This window comes from Ambystoma mexicanum, chromosome 2p (assembly GCF_040938575.1).
Source record: "Ambystoma mexicanum isolate Mex_15411 chromosome 2p, UKY_AmexF1_1, whole genome shotgun sequence".
Lineage (NCBI taxonomy): Eukaryota > Metazoa > Chordata > Amphibia > Caudata > Ambystomatidae > Ambystoma > Ambystoma mexicanum.
Window position 1 is genome coordinate 1026699361 of NC_090923.1, and position 19935 is coordinate 1026719295.

The 19935-nt window shown below is 44.3% G+C and overlaps 1 protein-coding gene across 5 annotated transcripts in view; it reads right to left on the reverse strand.

Moving 5' to 3' along the window:
- The window catches only part of PACS1 (phosphofurin acidic cluster sorting protein 1), a 2791059-nt gene that overhangs the window by 1334692 nt on the left and 1436432 nt on the right, over positions 1-19935 (reverse strand). For all 5 annotated transcript variants that reach the window (XM_069644890.1, XM_069644889.1, XM_069644887.1 and 2 more), the window contains one exon: positions 6324-6459. In XM_069644890.1, coding sequence (XP_069500991.1) covers positions 6324-6459 — 136 coding nt within the window. The remainder of the gene's footprint in view (positions 1-6323; positions 6460-19935) is intronic.

Consider the following 19935-nt stretch of genomic DNA (forward strand, 5'->3'; position numbering starts at 1 on the left):
ACTCCTATCCTCACGTTTCCACACCAATTGCTCTTTCCCTTGTAACCCATTATTTCACACCAGTGCCAGTCAAACACATTGATGCAAGCATACGCCCACCAATAACGAGACCCATCAGACTGTTTGAGCCACTCGCCCGTTACTGCCCCTACAAGATATAACCAATATATAAGATGTAAAGGTGAAAAATAACTGGTCTTGATACTCAACCAATATACTGTTCAGAATACACCTCTGCCCCATCTATACCCAATCTCTGAAAGCCCTAACCTGGAAATAAAGGGTCAACTACTGGAAGTTGGTTTATAATTGGCTGCTAGTCAAGCACCGGTTCTCCATCTATGCTTTCCTAGACCAATAGAGCATGTATGCTTGCAAGGTCCCAACTGTCCACATTGTTAGTTCCATCCTTACTATATTATTTACTGACGATTTAACAATTAAAGAATTTGCCAGCACCTACTTTTAATCTATTTGACTCATGGTCCACCAACTAATGTATGCATTTATATTATGCTTATTCATTCATTTTTTCATTTGTATAGCATGCCTTTCACCATAATTATGGTCCCAAAGTGCTGTTGGTTGAACGCCCTCGGAGTGAACAGAGTGCAACATTCGGAAGAATTGGGAGAGGCTATTATGTGTGAGTGCATTTTAGCCATTAATGTTATGTGAGGGTGGCCAAGACTATGCTAGTAACCCATGTCTGAATGGTGTGTGGATGGGCGCGACAGAGGTATACTATGAACTAAAGGGGGAGGATTGTGTTTAAGGTGATAGAGAGTCATGTATGAAGCTACAGTTTGAATTTTTGCCGTTAAAAGTTGCTTCATTTTTATGGGGGAGGTGTTGTGCAATAGTGTTTGTGTTATATGTGAGTGCAGGGTGCGTGGAATGAGCCTGTGCCTTCCGTATAGTGGCAATGGTGCGGTGTGCGAGAGGAGAAATGGGTTAACTGTACAAACAACAATATGTACATCCCTAGTTCCTTCTGGTGCAAGCAAGGTCCCCATTTCATGATTAGATGTGATGGTATGGCCCACCTTCATAAGCTTGAGTGTTGCCCTCTGCCAGTACAGCTGACCTGATTTACTCATAACGCCATGATTATTTACTTGCATGACTATTCCTCTACCCCAGATGCTGGCCTATTACCAAAGTCATCTTTGGAGTTTATTATGGTAAATCTTCTTTCTAGTGACATGCAAAGTTTAGAAAGAACTTTCAAGCAGTCAATCCCACTGCTTGAAGACCAAACCTCTCGCCAAAAAGTTGTTCGTTAATCCAGAGATTGCAGTTTATTATTTACTCTAGTTACACAAGAGGAAACTGCTCTGCTGCCTGTCAATCATACCAATCCCTGCCTCCCTGAGACAAATTTGACAAGCCCATTCCCCTTTCAATGTTGCTTAATAACTTGTTCTGCCACCATGGCCCTCACACCTTTGCCAATGTAGATGAAGAACGAAATGTCAAGAGTGAAAATACCTATCCTGGGCAACTACAGTCATTACCTTGACATTCAGTTTGTCATGTCAAAACTGCTACATGTTCGTTGAATGTCTTGTATTGACTGGCAGGCAAGTTTCAAGTCTTTTCAATTTGCTGCTGGATGACCATCGGTTTATGTATTATTTTTGTGTGGAGCATGTGGCAGGTCAGAAGAAGGAGGTGGGCACTTGAGAGACATCTTTACTGGTGTTTATTAAAATAAGGATAAGGTCCATCTTTCCCTATTGCTAGAGGGGTAGCCCTGCCTATGTAAATAACTAAAGGTGCTTGTCAGTGGCCAGGAAGTCCCAAAGGAATATATACACTGGCCAAAACTAGTTCTAACTGACCCTACCACTATCTTAACTAACTTAACTGAGATCATGAGAATAGCTCCCCTCTCCTGTTTGTCTCTCATGGCAATGTCCTTTCTTTATTTCCAAGTTCTCTTTAGTATGCCATCTTTAAATAATCTCTTGCCACCTTCTGGATATGTTCATGTAACTCTTTCACAAGGCACTTGGGTTTTATCCTCTTTATGGACTGTTTTTCAACACTCCTTTTTTAGCATTTTCTTATACTTTGATCTAGGCTTGTATGCCTTTCTGATTCTTGTAACCCAGGGCTTAAGTTGGGTATACTTTCTTGTGACTTGACCTTCCCCCTCTCCTGGGGTTGCTCAGTTGGATTATCTCTCCTCTTATTTGGTTCACTTATTTCCGTTCACATTCATATTTGTAGAATTGTCTCTTTGGTTTGCTCCACTCTTTACTTCTCAAACCATGCAGTTCTTTCCCCCCTCTTTCCAGGGTAGTTGTGCCCAGTTCTTAATGTCATCTTTTTCAGGCTTATTTGTTATTCACTTTATCACATTAACAGTTCCACTTAATTGGCTATATATTCAGCATCTTGTCAATTTCACTAGTACGAGTTTCTCCCGCTCCATAAATATGCCTCCCGGTTTTCCCAGTTACCTCTGTATCTGCAGGGGAAAGCTATCAGGCTTGGCGCTTGCTCGGGTTCTCCTCTTCAACTCGAGATTTATTTTGTGCTTCTCAATGTTGCCGGTGTTCTGCCCTCTGGATGTTCTCAATGCTATCAGTGTGGGTAGCAGGGTGTCTTGTTGACTCACCGGCTGGGTGCTTTCGGTGCTGTTTGAATGGCGCACGGACCACCACAAAGTCGTTGTGGTCATGCCACCACTGGAATTAAGATTCCCTTCTCCTCTGCTTCTCTCTGCTGGCGAATGCCAGGCCTCCAGCATTTCCTTCTGCCATTCACAACCTTTCTCAAAGTCACAGGCTCAGCCTCCTCCAGGCGTCACCTTGTCAGGGGGCTTCCCCTGCTTACACTCTTCTCTCCCTTTCTCTCTCTGTGCTCCGCCTCTCATCGGCATGCTCTTTGTCTTCAGTCTACTCATCGCAGTTATATGTACGTCTCTCCTTAAAAAGACATATCCTTGAAGATAATAAAGTATTTTAGTTTTGTCTTCAGCCAAAACTCTGGATCTTTTAAGGTTCTTCACATTTGATAGTCCCATATATGCTATGATGATAGATAGTCTAGGCAGTTCTTCACAGGAACGGGAGTCGTCGTCCCCTAAGGGGGGAGTCTCTCTCAGTGAGGTCCCATTTGTCCAGACCCCTTGGCAAGATCTTGCAGAGCGGGCTCACCTTCCTAGCCTCAAAGGGGGATGCTCCCCCTTGGGGCGAAGGGATGAATACCCTTGATTTGTCACAAGTACTACCATCCGGTAAGATGGAATCCTACATTTGCTTTTAAATAACACTTGTAATGGCACTTTTGTACTAAAAGAGAAATCAGCACAGGTGTGCTTAAATGACACTGTCTCTTTAAGAATTGTAGCCTCCTGTTTGACTGCAAGGGTCTGAGACCAATTAAATCTCTTCAGCTTTGATGTTTTGCATATGTTGTACAGAAGTGTCTCTGACTACCACCTTTTCTGCAACTTACAAGTGTGTATGGCATTTATTTTGCTACAGAAAAATATTTTCATCAGCCACTTTATTTCTGGGTTGAGTTTTATTTTGTTCCTGGATCGAACACTGCTCTCCTGAAATGTTTTTGTTCCCTAAAAGACTAGGGGTGGAGGGGTCATAGGACAAGTCGCACGTCCTCATCAGTGAAGAGAAAATTGTTAAGAACGCCCATAACATGACATCTATGCATGGTCATGGATCAGCTTTGATAGAAAGAAAAATTAAGATTAGGCCATATATTTCGTGAAGGGACATGCTTCAGGTTTCATTCTCCAAATGAACATGCCCCCTATCACATTCCCCTCGCATTCCTCTCTCTCTCCCGTCACACCCGATGAAATCGCCTGACAAGACCGTTCTATGTAGGCCTCATCCAAGCAAGTGTACCCGTGCCCTTCAAAAGCCATCAAGGACAACATTGACTCACTCGCACCGCCTTGGCTGACCTTTGCAACCTCTCCTTTTCCACTGGAGTTTTCCCAACTGCTCTCAAGCACTCCCGTGTGCACCCTCTGCTGAAGTAACCTTCTGCTGACCCCTCCATTCCGTCAAACTACCGCCCAATCTCTATCACTCCTTTCCTGGGCAAACTCCTGGAGAAGCTGGCTATCTCTCAGGTAAACCTCCACACGGAAGCAATCAGTTATTTCCATGACTATCAGTCTTGCTTTAGAGCATCCAGAGGCATGGAAACTGTTCTTCTGAACACCCATGAAGACCTGCTCTCAAATCTTGACACCAACACTCCCTCTGTCCTCATTCTCCTTGATCTCTCGTCTGCCTTTGACATGGTTAACCACAACATCCTGATCTCACGGCTTTGTGACACCCTGGGAATCACAGTTCAAGCTCTGGCCTGGTTAACCTCTTTTCTCTCCAACCGCCCATCCCAGGTCAAACTTGGTGCCTTTCTTTCGACTATTGCCCTCTCAACCTGAAGCGTTCCCCAGGTTCTAACCTATCCCCCTGGTTTTTTAACGTCTACATGGCCACCCTGGCACGTGTGATTGCTATGTTCACCTCTAATTTCCAGTGTTAAGCAGATGACGTGCAACTATCCTTCAGGCTACCTCGGCCACTTCCTCCTCCTCACTCATAACTGACTGTCCACTATTCAGGCTTGGTGTACTGCAAACGACCTCTGTCTCAATGCCAGTAAAGCTGGGATTGTTTGCATTGGGACCCCTGCTTCTGCTTTTCCCCTCTTCCTCTGGCCTGCGCCCATTGGCCCTGCGCCCAACCCCGCCTGTGAGGACAAAAACCTTGTGATCATCTTCAACTCCACTCTCTCTTTCTCGTCACACACTTCTGACACCTCAAAAAAAGTCTATCAACTACACCTCCTCAGAGGCACTCTACCTTTTCGCACTTTCCCCCAGCGGGTCACTGTCTCCACAGCCCTGGTTCTCTCTAGGCTGGACTACTGCAACAGCCTCTTCCTCAACCTCCCTGCTTCTGGCCTGCGCCCTCTGCAATGCATCCAAAACGGAACCACAAGACTTATCTTTGGCGACAAGCCCAGGGACTGCATTTCTCTGGCACTGAAAGCCCTCCACTGGCTCCCCATGGCTGCAAGGATCAAATTCAAGACCCTCTGCATTGTTCACAAGGCTTTCTCGGGCCTCGGTGGGACCTACTTACCTTCAACGTTGCCTTCCTAAATACTGTTCTTCCCAAGCCCTCTGCTCATCTACCTCCAACCTTCTGCGAGTGTTCTCCAAGCAGAGATTTGGAGGGAGATCCCTTTCCTCAGCAGGCGCCTCCCTCTGGAACAGCCTCCCTGACATCCTCCGTCTTGAGCCTGATATTCTTAAGTTCCGGAAACTCCTCAAGACCTTCCTCTTCTCCTCTTCCTTTTCTCTCACCCTGCTACCCTAGTTCTCTGCTCTTCCCTCTCTCCCTCCTTCCATCCATACAGCTCAATGACTAGCCGCCTAGTGTACCCCAGACTCATAGGTCACAGGCACCACTGCCAGTCCTACTGCACTTGCCTCAGGGCCCTGCAACCCACCCACTCACTGCACTTGCAATACATCCTAAGAGCTTCTCTCTCTGCACTCTACTGGGTGCACTTGGTCCCCTTCCCCTCCCTCGTCCTGCCTGCACTTGCACTACAGCTCTGCCTGTAGATCTTTGTCCTTCCTTGTCTTAACCCTTAATGTGCACTTGAAAAAAAAAATGCAGAGTCGCCATCAGGCCTATTTGTTGTATCCTAACTGCTGTGCAGACCATTATCGCTTCAAAAATTCAAGGGCTCTGAGCGACTATTTTTTCCCTGGGTTCCTACCCTCCTTGAGCGCTCTGAAACACTTGCCTGTGTATAGGTGCTTTATAAATAAACAATACCATACCATACCAATATCATGGAGGGAGCATAGGGAATCCCCATAAGTAGGTAAAGGCTCTTCATTTCAACCTTCTGTGAGTGGTAAGGTCCCCATAGCAGTCAGGCCATCAGCCTATTTGATACTGTGACAACTCATCTTGAGGTCCCTTCAGTGATTGTCACACATGTTTTCAGGTCAGCATTGCTATTCCCACTGGGTCTCCTTGACATTAAGGTCTACTTACTAAATCTTCATATTTTCTCTATCAAGCTCTTGATATCATGCAGGTTCTAGATGTCATATTACCTCTCAAAGTAGAACAGTACAAGCAGAGTATAGATGTGGAGGCTCCTCCAACTTCAACGTTGTAGGAGTGCCATATTTAAAGAAAGCCACCGAAGTACACACCCTAAACACACACTCATGTGTCATATTCTTAGAATGGACAAAGATAAATTACATAACATCTAACTGTTTGGTGCACTTAATAGAAAATCCTTACCTGTGTGCTATGGCCTAGATCCGGGGACCTCTCACTGTCTGAGCTGTTAGTTCGCTCGCTCAGAGGCTTGGAAAATTGCCTCTCCTTCAGGGGTGTGCTTCTTTTCTGCCGTGGAGTAATGGCCCCTTCTACTTTGCTGTAGTAGAGGAAAGATTTAACAAATTAGTAAACAGTGCAATGAATAGCATTTAAGGTGTTTAATTTGTCACTGGTAAACGTCACTAACTTTAAAACACTTAAAGGAATCTATACTTTGATTAACAGTAGTCTTCCTTCGAGAGTATCTTCTTATTCATAACCTTTAAAACTAATGCTTTTGAAATCTCCCCTGCAGACCACAGAAATGGAGGATAACGGAACACACTTTTTCAAATGTTAAACTACACAATGGACAAACTTCATTGAACACCAGAACAAATATGTCAAAACCAATACGGCTATGGTTACTGTACAGTATGAAGAGGGGCAGGGATTTCACAGGTGTTGAGGGTTATTTTTTGTTCTGGGCGGTTTTTGGTTGTTGCAATAAAAAAACTATAGCAATGTATAATCGAGTTTTTTCTAACAAAATAGATGCTGCTCCTTTTATAGGGAGCCACAGGATTCCTGAGATGTAGTGGCCCCAACACACAGCACCAACTAGACTCACTCAGTTCTTTTACTTTATTATTTTTACCACTGATACAACACAAACATTAAACATGAATTGGAGAAATGATAACCCTGCTTGAGAGAACCACAGTAATATTTGTGATAGTGAGCTTCAGTTGCCATACCAGCAGATTCATTTGGATAGCCTGTCATGCCTGGAAGTGGACCGGAACGTTACTTCTGCACCAGGAATTGTTCAGACATGTGGAAAGCAGAGTGTACAGATGCAGTTGCCGGCTCTGCTTCCCTCCCTCATGCACCCACCAGTTCGCTATACCTCAGTATTTTTCTGTCTTGCCATAACAAAGGCATGGTTGAAAGGTGAGAAGGAAGGAGATCTTTGGAAAATCAGTCAAATAGTCACTATAATGAGTAAAAAGAAGTGCCTTAACTGTAACTCACTTCTCCAGCAATATATTTCTTTTCACTATATCTTTATTGCCAAAACACAAACATTCCTTGAGAAACCAGATGCCTGCTGGAAAGATTTTAAATTTAAGGTCAACAAATGCATTGGCTCTTCTCCAGATCTCACCATCTACATGTATAATGGGGGCAGTCGAGTAGGTCTTCAGGTTAGTTCCACAGATTTCACCTTTGCTGTAAAACTCATCAATCTAACTTTCCCAAAAGGCCCTTCAATATTGGCCCCATACCCATTATTTTCCTCCCCCATTCTGAGGCCTCAAAGATCTTTCTTCAATGTAGGAGATGCCGTCTGGTCGGAAGGTGCCTGGTTGGCTTGAATCCACTTCTGTAGCAAGTCTAACAGTTCCACTGTATTTTCTGGAATCCAGAACACAAATGTATCAGTCCCTTCGAACCCTAATTTGCTCAAGCACTGCAAGCAAGAGGAAGTTTGTTGTTAGGCTTTGGTCCACAAATGTTTTCTTAACTGGCTTGTATGCTCTCTGCCCAAGATGTTAACCCAGACACATTAAGGTAGAGAAAAACATTCTCACTTTACACTGGAGTATGCCCCTTCCAGGACTTCAGTCTTTCAAAAATCACAACATGTTAGTTGCACTCCTCAATTGGGCCAGCATCCTTGGACCATTCCTTTGTTTGAGCACACCCATGCCTAAAGTAAACTGGAGGCAACTTATGATGAGCGGTCGCAGGATGTTGGAATCTATGCTGAGCTACCCCTGCAAACAAGTGATACATGCACCCCTGAATGTTTAATCCTTCCACTCTCTGCAAGGATCTAACTCATCACATCTGACATTGTTGTCGGAGACCTCGCCTCTACTTTTGCTGATCAGTAAGGAGGGGCAAGACCCAAATACCTAACCTCATCTGGATGCTTTGGCCACAAGACCTTCAAGGTGACTGCTGTCTCGATTAATTTGGGTAATGTGGTGTTTGTCTATGAAGCGGTCTTCTCCAATCTTCAAAGCCATCTGCAATATGGTGTGGACAGAAGGAGAAGGGGGAAGTAGGAGCTCGGAGAGTCAACACCAGAAAAAAAACTATTGGCTATGTGTTCTTTGTGGAAAAGATGTCAGAACTTGCATTATCTCTATGTGGCCAGGTGTTGGTCAGACTTAACGTTATCATTTATTGATGACCAACTGTGCACTCCAGCACCACTGTAAAGCTGAGCACCTGCATGCAACTTGCATTGATGGGACTTGTCTAACGTGTTTAAGGTAGACTAGAGACTACACTCAGAGTATTCAGCTGCTGCTCTTTACCGCCAAAAGTTCATCACCCTCCCCCGATTTTAACATGGACAGCCCTGGTCCATCATGCCATTGTGTTCCGAAGCTGCCTCAATTTAATATTGCAGCATCCGACTTATCTAAAAGGGCCCCTTTCGCTGATCACCTGATCTCCCTTCCTTGTATTGCTAGCGTCAATTAAAGTGCATTTAGAAGTCCTGCATGACATGTAGTCAAAAAGCCAGCCAGGGTAGTTCAGGGTCTCTGAACTCATATTCCTGGTTCTACCTCATCAGCATTTCCACTCCAGTGTGCCAAGAAGGGATTGGGAGGAAAAACTGTAGCAGCAAAGTCTTTCATGTCGTGGCACTGGAGCCAAAATAGATTGTGACCATCTTTTTTAGTGGAAAAGCCTCGCTTGACATTGTATATTTCAAAAAGTCACATGTTTGAACATTCCAGGCTGTCAGAGTGGGAATTGTTTAACACATTACAACGGTAGTAGGTGATCGACAAATATCAAATAACATAACATGATTATACCTAGCTCTATTGTAGGGCTTTTTCTCAAATCAATGAAGCATGTTTTTACCCATTTGCTGTAGCCTTGCCGAAAAACTAAATGTACAGTTAGACTTATTTTTCTCCAGCTCTTTCATAGTCTCACATGAGTCTTTAATTACAATTGCTGGCAGTAAACGCATGGGAGGGGTTGTTATTGTGCAGAGGGTGTAACCGGACAGTTTGGGCTGGACTTTCCCCCTCTCAGTTGCGGTGAAGCCTCACTTGCATTTGGTTGTCCATCTTCTGTAATGGCACTGCAGGCTTAAAAACAATGTTCTGGAAGGCTGCTCAGAGAAAGGGAGATAGACAGCTGGTATCCTGGTGAAATTGAGCTTCCCTGGCCACATAAAAACAAGTGTTCTTATAGGGTCCAACCAGTGGAGCCTCTCCACCTTTTTTCAAAGGACAAGGTGATGGGGGAAAAAAACAAGCAGCTCACTTTTTTGGTTAACATGAAATTCTGACACAACTTTAGGTAAAATAAAGGCTCTAACTAAGAGTAACATTTATTTTCAAAACTGAAAAAAGTGGACTTACATGATAAGGCCTGTATCTCACCAACACGTTTAGCAGACGTGATTGTCACCAAAAATATAGTTTTAAATGTACAAAGACAAATTATTCAAGAATGTAAGGGCTCAAAAGGGGAAGCCATCGGGAAGGACAGGTTCAGGTCCTAAGGCAGAACCACAAACTAAACTGCGGGAAACATTAACCAATCCATTGAATAACTGGGCAACCAATGGAACCAGTGACCTCTTAAGCAATGAAAGAGGTCAGGTAATCTTTCACCATATTAAAATGGCAGCCCCTGTCTAGCCAATGACATAAAAAACTCCCAAACCAAAAAAGTGGGGCAAGCAATGGGTCTGCACCTCTCCCTCTACACCATTCCTCGAACTTTCTCCATCTTTACACACAAATGGATCTTGTTGAGGGACTGCGAGCAGCCAGCAACACCTCCAAAACCTTACCAGGGAGATCCCAACCAGAATACTGCAAGCCTCCCAAGAGCCACGTATGGAGGCAGAGAGACTCCAGATCTGGGTGATGCACCTTCTGACTGGGATAGCAATTCTGTGCTCCGGGGACGACAGTGAGGTAGACAGATGGCCATCTCCAGAAGTTCTGGGGACCACATTCTCCTCCAATCGGGGGATAGGTGAGATAAAGCATCAGAATCATGTGAGAGCCTGAAACGTTCTCAACTTCCTGAAAACCAATGTAATTGCCAGAATACGAGAAAAAGCATAGTGGAGGTTGAACCAAGAAAGTTTCCCATTGTGCCTTGGGCAGAACAGTGTGCACCTTGTGTTGGTTCTTGTAGCAAACAGATACATAGAAGGGGTTCCCCAAAAGTCGCAGATCTCTGCAAGGGCCATTTGGGCAAAGCTCCCATTTGAAGGGGACAGGAATGTCATCAATGACATTTGTGATGTCATCTTTGATGTCCTGGGTGTTAGCCTTAGCAGTGCACGGTGTGGCGCGAGTTATGGTTGATTAGCTTACCATAACTGCCGAATTTCAGGGGTTTTTCGGTTTTAGTTGGAACCATAACGTCCCTTTAACGTTTTTTTACTGAATTTCATAGGTTTTTAGTAGCGCAACTTAACCATAAAGTTCCTGCAGCAAAGTTTTTTCACTGAATATAGATAATGTAAATTTGATGAATGTTTACTAGGATGCCCTTAGTTTATATACATATAACATAGAACATACTGAACCCCCTACCTGCGCTAGTGCTTCCGATATCCGCAGACCATGCGCCTGTTCGCAGACGGGCTCGGACAACATCAACACTATGCAAAAACTCAGGGGGTATCTTACATTGTTATATCATCCAAAAAAACACTATACATGTTAGAAAAAAAGCATCACATAAATAAATTACATTCAATAATAAATAAGAAGTGAAACTGTGTATGTAAGACACTAACAGTCCAATTACATAGCATATGCGACATTGTGGAATATACCAAAACACAATAAATATGCCTCCAACAGAATTACCTCACAGAAATTGCACAGCAAAAATCAACAGGACATCTATGCAGAAGTAACAGCAAAATTTAGCAAGAAACTAGTGAGTACACTACATTTATTGTATATATTTATAAACTTTCTGTATTAGGTACACTAAAACAAATATATATATATTTTTTTAACGCAGAAATGTCTAGTACTTTGGAGTGGCTGGAAGAAAAATGTCATCTTAATGAAATGAGTCAAGCCAGTGATACCAATGGTAGACACTGCACTTCTCTATATAAGCCAATAAATAACCATTATTTATGTATACTTAACACACTTTTATTTTTAACAGACCATACAGACATTAATAACAATATACCAAGAGAGACGTTAGAAAATCCTCTGCAGCGAATGGAGCTAAAAATGGATCTGTTAATGAAAAATGTCATTCTTTTAAAAAACGTTGTGGGGGACCATATAAAAGAAAAAATTTAATATCACTGTTCCACATGTACCTGTACCCCCTCTCCATGTCCCAGGCAACTATCCCCCAAAAACTCCCCAGCAGGAAAAACGTTATGAGACTTCAATCCCTTTCTCCCCTACCATCCATCATGTCCAAACCCCTAATTCTCCCGTTTTTGTATTAGTTTCTGCTTCCCCCTCTCTCTCATAATTTTTATATTTTTATACAATTATAAAATATTAAGTGTGTTGTTGGTATATTTCTCTGTGTCTCATTTTTTTTAAAAAAGGCAGTTAGGGTGTCCTCGGACAGTGTGGCTGTCGGGATGTCCTCAATTAACCAAAATGGGAGTGTCCTAAGGACACTAAAGACGTCTACATGTTCGTAGCTATGCAAAATAAAGTGTCCTAAGAACATTCCCCCTGTTCGCATTGTCCGTAACCAGAATTAATATGTCTGTAGAACACGAAGCCCGTCCGCCTGTACGCAAAGTTGTGACGCACATTTGTTTTGTTCGGAGACCTGAACACTGTCCGTAGAACACCCGCACGCATGCGTAGACCCGACCCCACGCATTTGGTGTCCTACGGACAGCCGCTCCATTCGCCAACATGTCCTCAACGTCATCATGTGACCGCACCCGCGTGCAGTGTAACGAACACTGTCTGGGCCCCCGGACACCTAAAAAGTGTTTTTTCAGCAATCCAAGGTATTTTCCTGGGAAAGTTCACCCTTGCATATGTCCCACACTATGTCCCTGGCGATTTGCATACTTTTTGGATTTTTTTTAGCCCTTTCCTGGTGTTTGAAATGGTCGAGAACACCACGGGTGTCCGCGAAGCGTACCCCAGAACCCCTATAAAAGGCCACACCCCAGAGCTGCTCCTTATTCAGTTTTTGGGCTTCCAGGACAGAGACTGCTCCTTGTTGCATTGGATTGCTCTTGCTCTTTGAAGCAGCTGTCCTGATGGCATCCATGGCTGCTGCTGGTGCTACTGCTGTCTCAGCAGCACCCCCACCCCCTCCGCCACCAACACCTCCCCGAGGGCCTGCGGAGGGGAACAGGCGTCAGGATACAGAGGAGAGTGATGAAGAGGATGAAGAAGATGAGGTAGTGAAAGTCCCTACTCCTTGTTCTCACCGTGAATCTTGGGCGTGGAGGTTATTTACCACTGTTGATGGGAGTACCAAAAGCATGTGCACACAAGGTGACCTGCAATCAATGCAAGATGGTGCTGAGTCGTGGGAAACCGGATTTGTACAGCTATGGTACTACCTCAATGAAGCAACACCTAAAATCGTTCCACAGTGGGGCTATTCGTAAGGTTGTACCTTGCGATAAACGTAGTAGGTTGAGTTCCCATGCAACATCCTCCGTTTCCCCTCCTGCCACCACAAGAGACACTCCTGTGGGGCAGCGCATCCCTCCAGCTGCCTCGCAGTCCATACTTGATGCTGTTGATCCTTACCTTTCGAGGGTTACAGTATTGTGCATGTACTGTGATGCAGTACTCTGCAGGGGGGAGAACCTTTGATGTGCTTTCAAGACTGTGGTCAAGGAGCATGAGAAGAACTGCTACCTACCTGAATAAGGCCCACCCTACATCTTCCTCTCTCCACCTGCCCTTTCTTATCCCCGTGGTTGGTGTCCCTTCCTTACCCTCCTTTCCCTTCCTTTCCTTGTGTGTCATGTTTAAAAAAAGAGGCTCTTTTCAGAGCCGCCTTTCACCGTTCAAAAAGAGAAGTATCAATGAAATGTGCAGGGCCCTGTGCATTTTTACAAGTCCGTGGACCTCTAAAATCTTTGCAGTACTGCCCTGTCACAACCATTGCACTTTTCTCTGGGAGGAAGTGGTGGCTCTGAAAATAGCTTTTTGTGGGGTTTTTTGTGTTTCGAAAAACTTCAAATGGTCAACACCTACTGCAAAATGGATTGCTGTAATTCCAAAAAAGGTTGCATTGCATTTTGTATATTGCGCACAAAAATCTGATGGCCGGCATAAGTAAGATGTACTCCATCTCTGCGAAAAATGTGTGTACTACGAAAACATAATGTAACATCTCTCAAAAAGGCACAGACAGCCTTGTTAACATTGCGCCTTGCTTTATCCATTTGTAGACCAAATGAAGAAGAACGCAGCCACATTTGTCTCTGCGCAATACAGGAAAAAATTACTCTGGAGTTTGGATACATGTCCATGACTTTCCCAAGTCCTTCTTTCACTGTAAATTGCAAAGAGATTCCAGACACATGTCCTAAACTGTTCGCTCCACAATGAATAATAATAATGCCTGGATGACACTGTGTCAGCTAAGTAGCACAAAGAGGTACCAAATCCAGCCACTTAATTTCACACACTCCATGCCAGTGCACTTCCACATGAGGGAATCCAAGATGTACAGCCACTCTGCAGTGATCTGCATGCACCTTCAACCAATTTATCCACGAATCTCCCAAAATCCAAACAATCTGCTTTCTGAAACACACAGCCATAGCTATCTCCTCTCAGGAAAAAGACTTTCTGACAAACTCTCTGCTCACACATCACACCCACTAAACCCTATTGACCAATCCCTTGCTGTGCTACGTCTAATTTGCATCTCCCTCAAACTCAAAAATCCTGTATGTAATACGCGCTGTCCGCGGACGACAGCGGTGTCCGCAGACAAATCGTAAAATCTGAGAGTGGGAAATTAAAATTTAAATAGTGTGACCCATTTTCCCTTTGAGGTTGGCTCTGAAAAGAGCCTATATTTGCAGATGCTTCAGAAGAACAAGTTACTTACCAACTGTAACGTTGTTTTGATTGGATGTTCCTCCCACATATTCCTCATCTTAGATATATCCACTCAAGGCTGCGGCGTCAATGTCCCTCGGCGGCATAAGTCGAGCACCGACGTCATCCGCTGTATAAATGCCTCGAGCACGCCCGTTGGCTTCAGTTCTGTTTTTTTCGTATATTGTAGCCAATGGATTGTAGTTAAAGGCGTGCCTCTTTTGACCCAAGCCTTAAATGAATTTCAAGTGTAAACCACGTAAACTGTACTGTTGGGTAGGTTCGGAGGGTCGATGAGGAATACGTGGGAGGAACATCCAATCGAAAGAATGTTACCGTTGGTGTAACTTGTTCTTCAAATGGATTGTGTCCTCCCACGTATTCCTCATCTTAGAAAGACTCCTAAACCAGTTTTGTATCAAGGTGGGAGTACAGCAATTTAGTCATGTACAGAATGAAGTACTGATTTAGCAAAAAGACCTCCTTGTGAAGAGGTCGAATCTAGAGCATAATGTTTTATAAAGGTGTGCATGGATGACCATGTGGCTGCTGCGCAAATATCTTGCACGGGGACAACCCTTTGAAGTGCTGTTGAAGTTGTCATGCCCCTGGTTGAATGAGCCCTCAGCCCATCTGGAGGGTCTTTCCCAGCTAATCTATAACATTCAGTTATAGCCAAAATTATCCATCTAGATAATGTTTGCTTAGTCACGGCCAGTCCCAATTTGCGGCCAGTGTATCCTACAAAATGTTGGTCACAATCTTGAAATATAGAAGCTGAGAGCCCTTCTAGGGTCTAACCTATCTAGCATTTCCTCTTCCTTACTTGGGTGAGGAGGAGGGTTAAAAAGTAGGCAGTGTTATTTTTTGTGACAGGTGAAAATCGGAGACAATTTTTGGCAAAAAAGAAGGTTTTACACTAAGGACCACTTTATCTTTATAAAAGATGGTGTGAGGAGGCCCGATAGAAAGTGCCTGCAACTCACTTACCCTGCGGGCTGATGTAATTGCCACAAGAAGTATTGTTTTTAAAGTAAGGCGCCTTAACGGACAAGAATGTAAAGGCTCAAATGGAATGCATGTGAGGAACTTTAGTACTAAGTTTAAGTCCCACACAGGTACTTGAAAAGGTATTGGAGGAAACACATTATTTAGACCTTTTAAGAATTGAGTTAAAGGTATTTTAAAGTAAGATTCTTTCTATGAGGAGCGCTTGAAAATAGATAGCGCTGCTAAATAACCTTTTATAGTGGCAACCTGGAGCCCCAGATTAGCCAAGCGTAACAGAAAAGACAATATTGTAGGAATACTACAATGAAACGGGTCCACATTCTTATCTCTGCACCAGTTACTGAATTTGTTCCAACGACACCGATACAGAGATTTAGTTGCTGGCCTTCTGGCCGAAAGCAAGATCTCCATGACGTCCTCCGGAAGGTCACAATCCTTGTATCTCAACCTCTCAGAAGCCTTGTGTGAAGGTTGTGTCTTGACCTCTGGATGGAGAATGTGACCTTCCTCTAGCGAGAGAAGATCCTCTCCTTTTGGAAGACGTATTGGAGGGCAGATGGACATGTCCAGAAGGTCCGGGTACCACGTTCTCCTGGCCCAATCCGGGGCAATTAGGATCATGGTTTTCCTGAACTTTCTCAACCTCCTGATTACTTGAGGGGTCACAGGGACTGGAGGAAACGCATACAGAAGTGGAAACTCCCAGTCCACTACGAATGCGTCCCCTAGAGCTCCTCTCTGAAGAAATTCCCTTGAGCAGTACAGTTCACACTTCCTGTTAACACTGGTCGCGAAGGGGGAAGATCTCTTGAAGGACTTCCTGAGCTATTTCCCACTCGTGGGAAACTGTGCTCTGCCTGCTCAGAGTGTCCGCCGCTGTGTTTTGCTCTCCGGCTAGATGAAATGCCGACAGAGAGATACCTTCTTGTATTGCCCAGAACCAGAGCTGCATTGCTTCTCTGCACAGTGGTAGTGACCCTACTACTCCTCTCGTTGAGGTAGTACATGGCCACCGTGTTGTCCGTTATTATCAGGACATTCTTTCCCTGTACAGAGGGCAGGAAGGCCTTCAGCGCTAGTTTGATTGCCCTAGGTTGATGTGTGGTTTGGACTCTGATGGAGACCAACAACCGCTGATTGTTAACTCGTTGGTGTGATCTCCCCACCCTGTAGGTGAGGCGTCAGTCACTACTGTTATCTTCAGCCAAGGTTGCCAAAAAGATTCTCCCTTGAGGATATGTTCCCTGCAAGCCCACCATTACAGATCCTGTGCTGCTCTGGCTGGAACTTGCAAAAGATCTAACAATTCCCCTGAAAATTGGTACCATTGAGTCCTGAGGGCCCACTGAAGGGATCTCATCCTCAATCTGGCTTCTGGCAGCAGAAAAAAGCAGGATGCCATAAGACCGAGCAACCTGAGAAAATCGAAGGCCAGTTGATACTGGGCATTCTGGAATGTTATTACCATCTGCAGAATTTGGTGAGCTCTCTCTTCGGGAGGTGATACTTTGCCCGAACAAGTATCCAGGACTTCTCCGACAAATTGGAGTTTGAGATGGTATCATGTTTGACTTTTTTAAATTCAGAGAAAAGCCTAGTTTGTGAAGGAAGTGGCAGGTCTTGGACAGATGTTCCTGGGCTTGTTCTGGAGAACGTGCCCTGATCATCCAATCGTTCAGATAGGGGTAGACGTGAATCCTCCCCCTCTCCTGAGACTCGATGCCACCACTGCCATCAACTTGGTGAAAACTCTCGGGGCAGAGGTCAACCCTAAGGGCAGAACTCGAAACTGATACTGAGAATTTCCAATCGCGAACCTCAGGTACTTTCTGTGCTGGAGATGGATTGGCACATGAAAGTAAGCATCCTGAAGGTCCAATGATACCAACCAGTCTTGGCATTGGAGAACCTGAAGGATCTGAGAAAGTGTGACCATCTTGAACTTGTCCTTCCTGAGAAACTTGTTGAAGCTTCTCAAGTCCAAGATGGGTCTCCATCCTCTGTCCTTCTTTGATATGAGGAAATATGGGGAATACCAACCCTTGTTCCTCTCTGCTACAAGTACATGTTCTATTGCACCTTTCTGTAGCAGGGTTAAGATTTCCTGCAACAGGAGCGAGTCTGGATGTTTGACAGAGTTGTATCCCAGCGGGTGATTGAGGTTTCTTTTGAAAAGGAAGGCAGTAACCTTAGGATACTGTTTCCAGTGCCCAAGCATCTGAAGTAATGTTTATTTATAGGACGCCAGAAAACCCTTGGGTAACTGGGCGCACAGAATAACAAGAATGCTTAGAACTTGGTTACAGGTTGCATATTACAGGTTGTTGGTAACAAACTGTATACAGTAATTACATTATGTACATTCTATCCATGTAAGGGTGGAAAGGTAACACATTATATACAGTAAATACATTATGTACATTTTACATGTAAAAGTTGAGGGGTACGTGTGTCATCAGATCACAATGCACAGGGTCACCGGTTTCAGAGGTCGTTGCGTCAAAGCCAGGTGCGGGTATGGTGCCTGAAGCTGTTGTAGGGCTGGTCCCTTCTTAGTTCAACTGGTAGGGCGTTCCAGTACTGGGCTGCTTGCACAGGGAAGCTATTACCTCATGTTTTTTTTTTGTCAGAATCTAGGGGTTTGGAGGCAGAAAGAGTTGGCTGTTCTGGTTGGTCGAGCAGTGGTTTTTCTTATTATTCTATCCCTAAGGCATGGGGGGGCTGCATTGTTCAGACATTTGAATGTTAGTGTGACGATTTTGAAGGTGATCCTATCGCACCATTCTTCAGATGCTGTGAGAGCCTACCTCCCACTGGCGTCTTGTGGGTCAAAACCTCAGAGTGGTTTTATGGCAGCTGCAGCAGCGGCTGAAGAGACGGTTGCCGTTGCTGCGGCAGATCTAGCACCTTTTCCTCACCACCGAGGAAATTTCCTTTGCCTTCTCTAACTGGCCTGTCCCCTTCCTTTTCCAAATGAGGAATAAAATTGAAAGGGCATCCCTTCCAGGAAGATGAGCCTGTGTAGGGGCGTTGTTGAGGTTGTCATATAGCGGCACCGAGTGATTTTGATGCCGCTTTGGAGGTCTGCAGCTTGTTTGTTTGTTTATTTCTAATGCGCACCAAACCCAGAGGTAACAGGGTGCAGCAAATAAGAAGATGCAAAGCTTACAAAGTTACAGGTAATTCACAGTATGACCATGTGCAGGTAAAATTACTTACAGTCAAAGGATAGGTAAAAAGTAAAATATAAAAATGTTCAACTTACATACAGTTCAAAGCTATACAGTACAATTCCAATAATTATGTACAAGATAAACAACGTCAAAGAGGTGAAGTGTAATGTGGGAGAAAAACTATCTACCCAGCAGTGAAGTTGAGATAGGTGGTATATCTCTTTCTAAAGTGCAAGTAAGGTTGGTCTACTCTCAGCTCATAAGGCAAGGAGTTCCAAAGTTTAGCAACCGTCACAGGGAAGCTGTTGCCACCAATGTTAGTGAGCCTAAATCTTGTTACCACAAGGCAATTGGTATTTCCAATTCTTGTGGGCCTACTAGAGGTTCTTATCTGTTAGGTAACTAGGTGCAACATTGTTTAAGGCTTTGTGAGCCAAAGAGCCCATGTTTAACTGTATTTTATTATAGGTGGAAAGCCACTTGCATTGAAGTCTGGTTGAGGCAATGTGAAGTCTTTTGTTCATGCCTAGTGCAGCTTTTAGAACATTATTTTTCAAAATTTGTAATCTCTGAATGATTGCTTTGTTGGCACCACTGTAAAGGGCATTGCAGTGATCTAAACTGGAGAGAGTTAATGCTCTGGCCAGGATAATGCAACTTTCATTTGAGAGAAAATGCTCACCAGCTCTGATAAGCTTGCATGTGTAGGCAGGGGTAGAGGCTAGAGATTTAACTTGTTTATCAAAAGACATGGTGGAATCGAGGTAGAAACTAAGGGTTATTACCTCCTTGGATACCTTGATAATATTTCCATCAATGGTAAAAGAGGAATATGTATGACCTAGTTTGTTAATGTTAGACTGAGTACCCAGAATTATAGGCTCTGTCTTGTCATCATTCAGGCATAGACCGTGAGTGGCCAACCATTGTCTGAATGATGAGGTATACCCTATTCACCAACGCCAAGTCTTCGCAATGATCCCCAGAAAGCAGGAGGAGAATCTGTGTATCTTCTGCATAATTGGTGTAGGAGATACCAAGAAGGTCCAGATCATCAAACAAGGGCTTGGTGAAGATATTGTATAGAGTAGGGGATACGTTCGAACCCTGAAGTACCCCACATAGGATCGGGGAGGGGTCCGCTGCTGCCGATGGAGAGAACAACCTCATGGTTCTCTCGCTCAGGAAGGATTCTATCCATTTAATAGCCTCCGTTGAGAAGTGGGCTGCTGAGCGCAGGTGTCTGCTTAGGACCTCATGATCTACTAGATCAAATGCAGCTGAGAGATCAAGTAATAGGAGCAGTGCTGTCTTCCCTTTATCTCTCAGCTCATC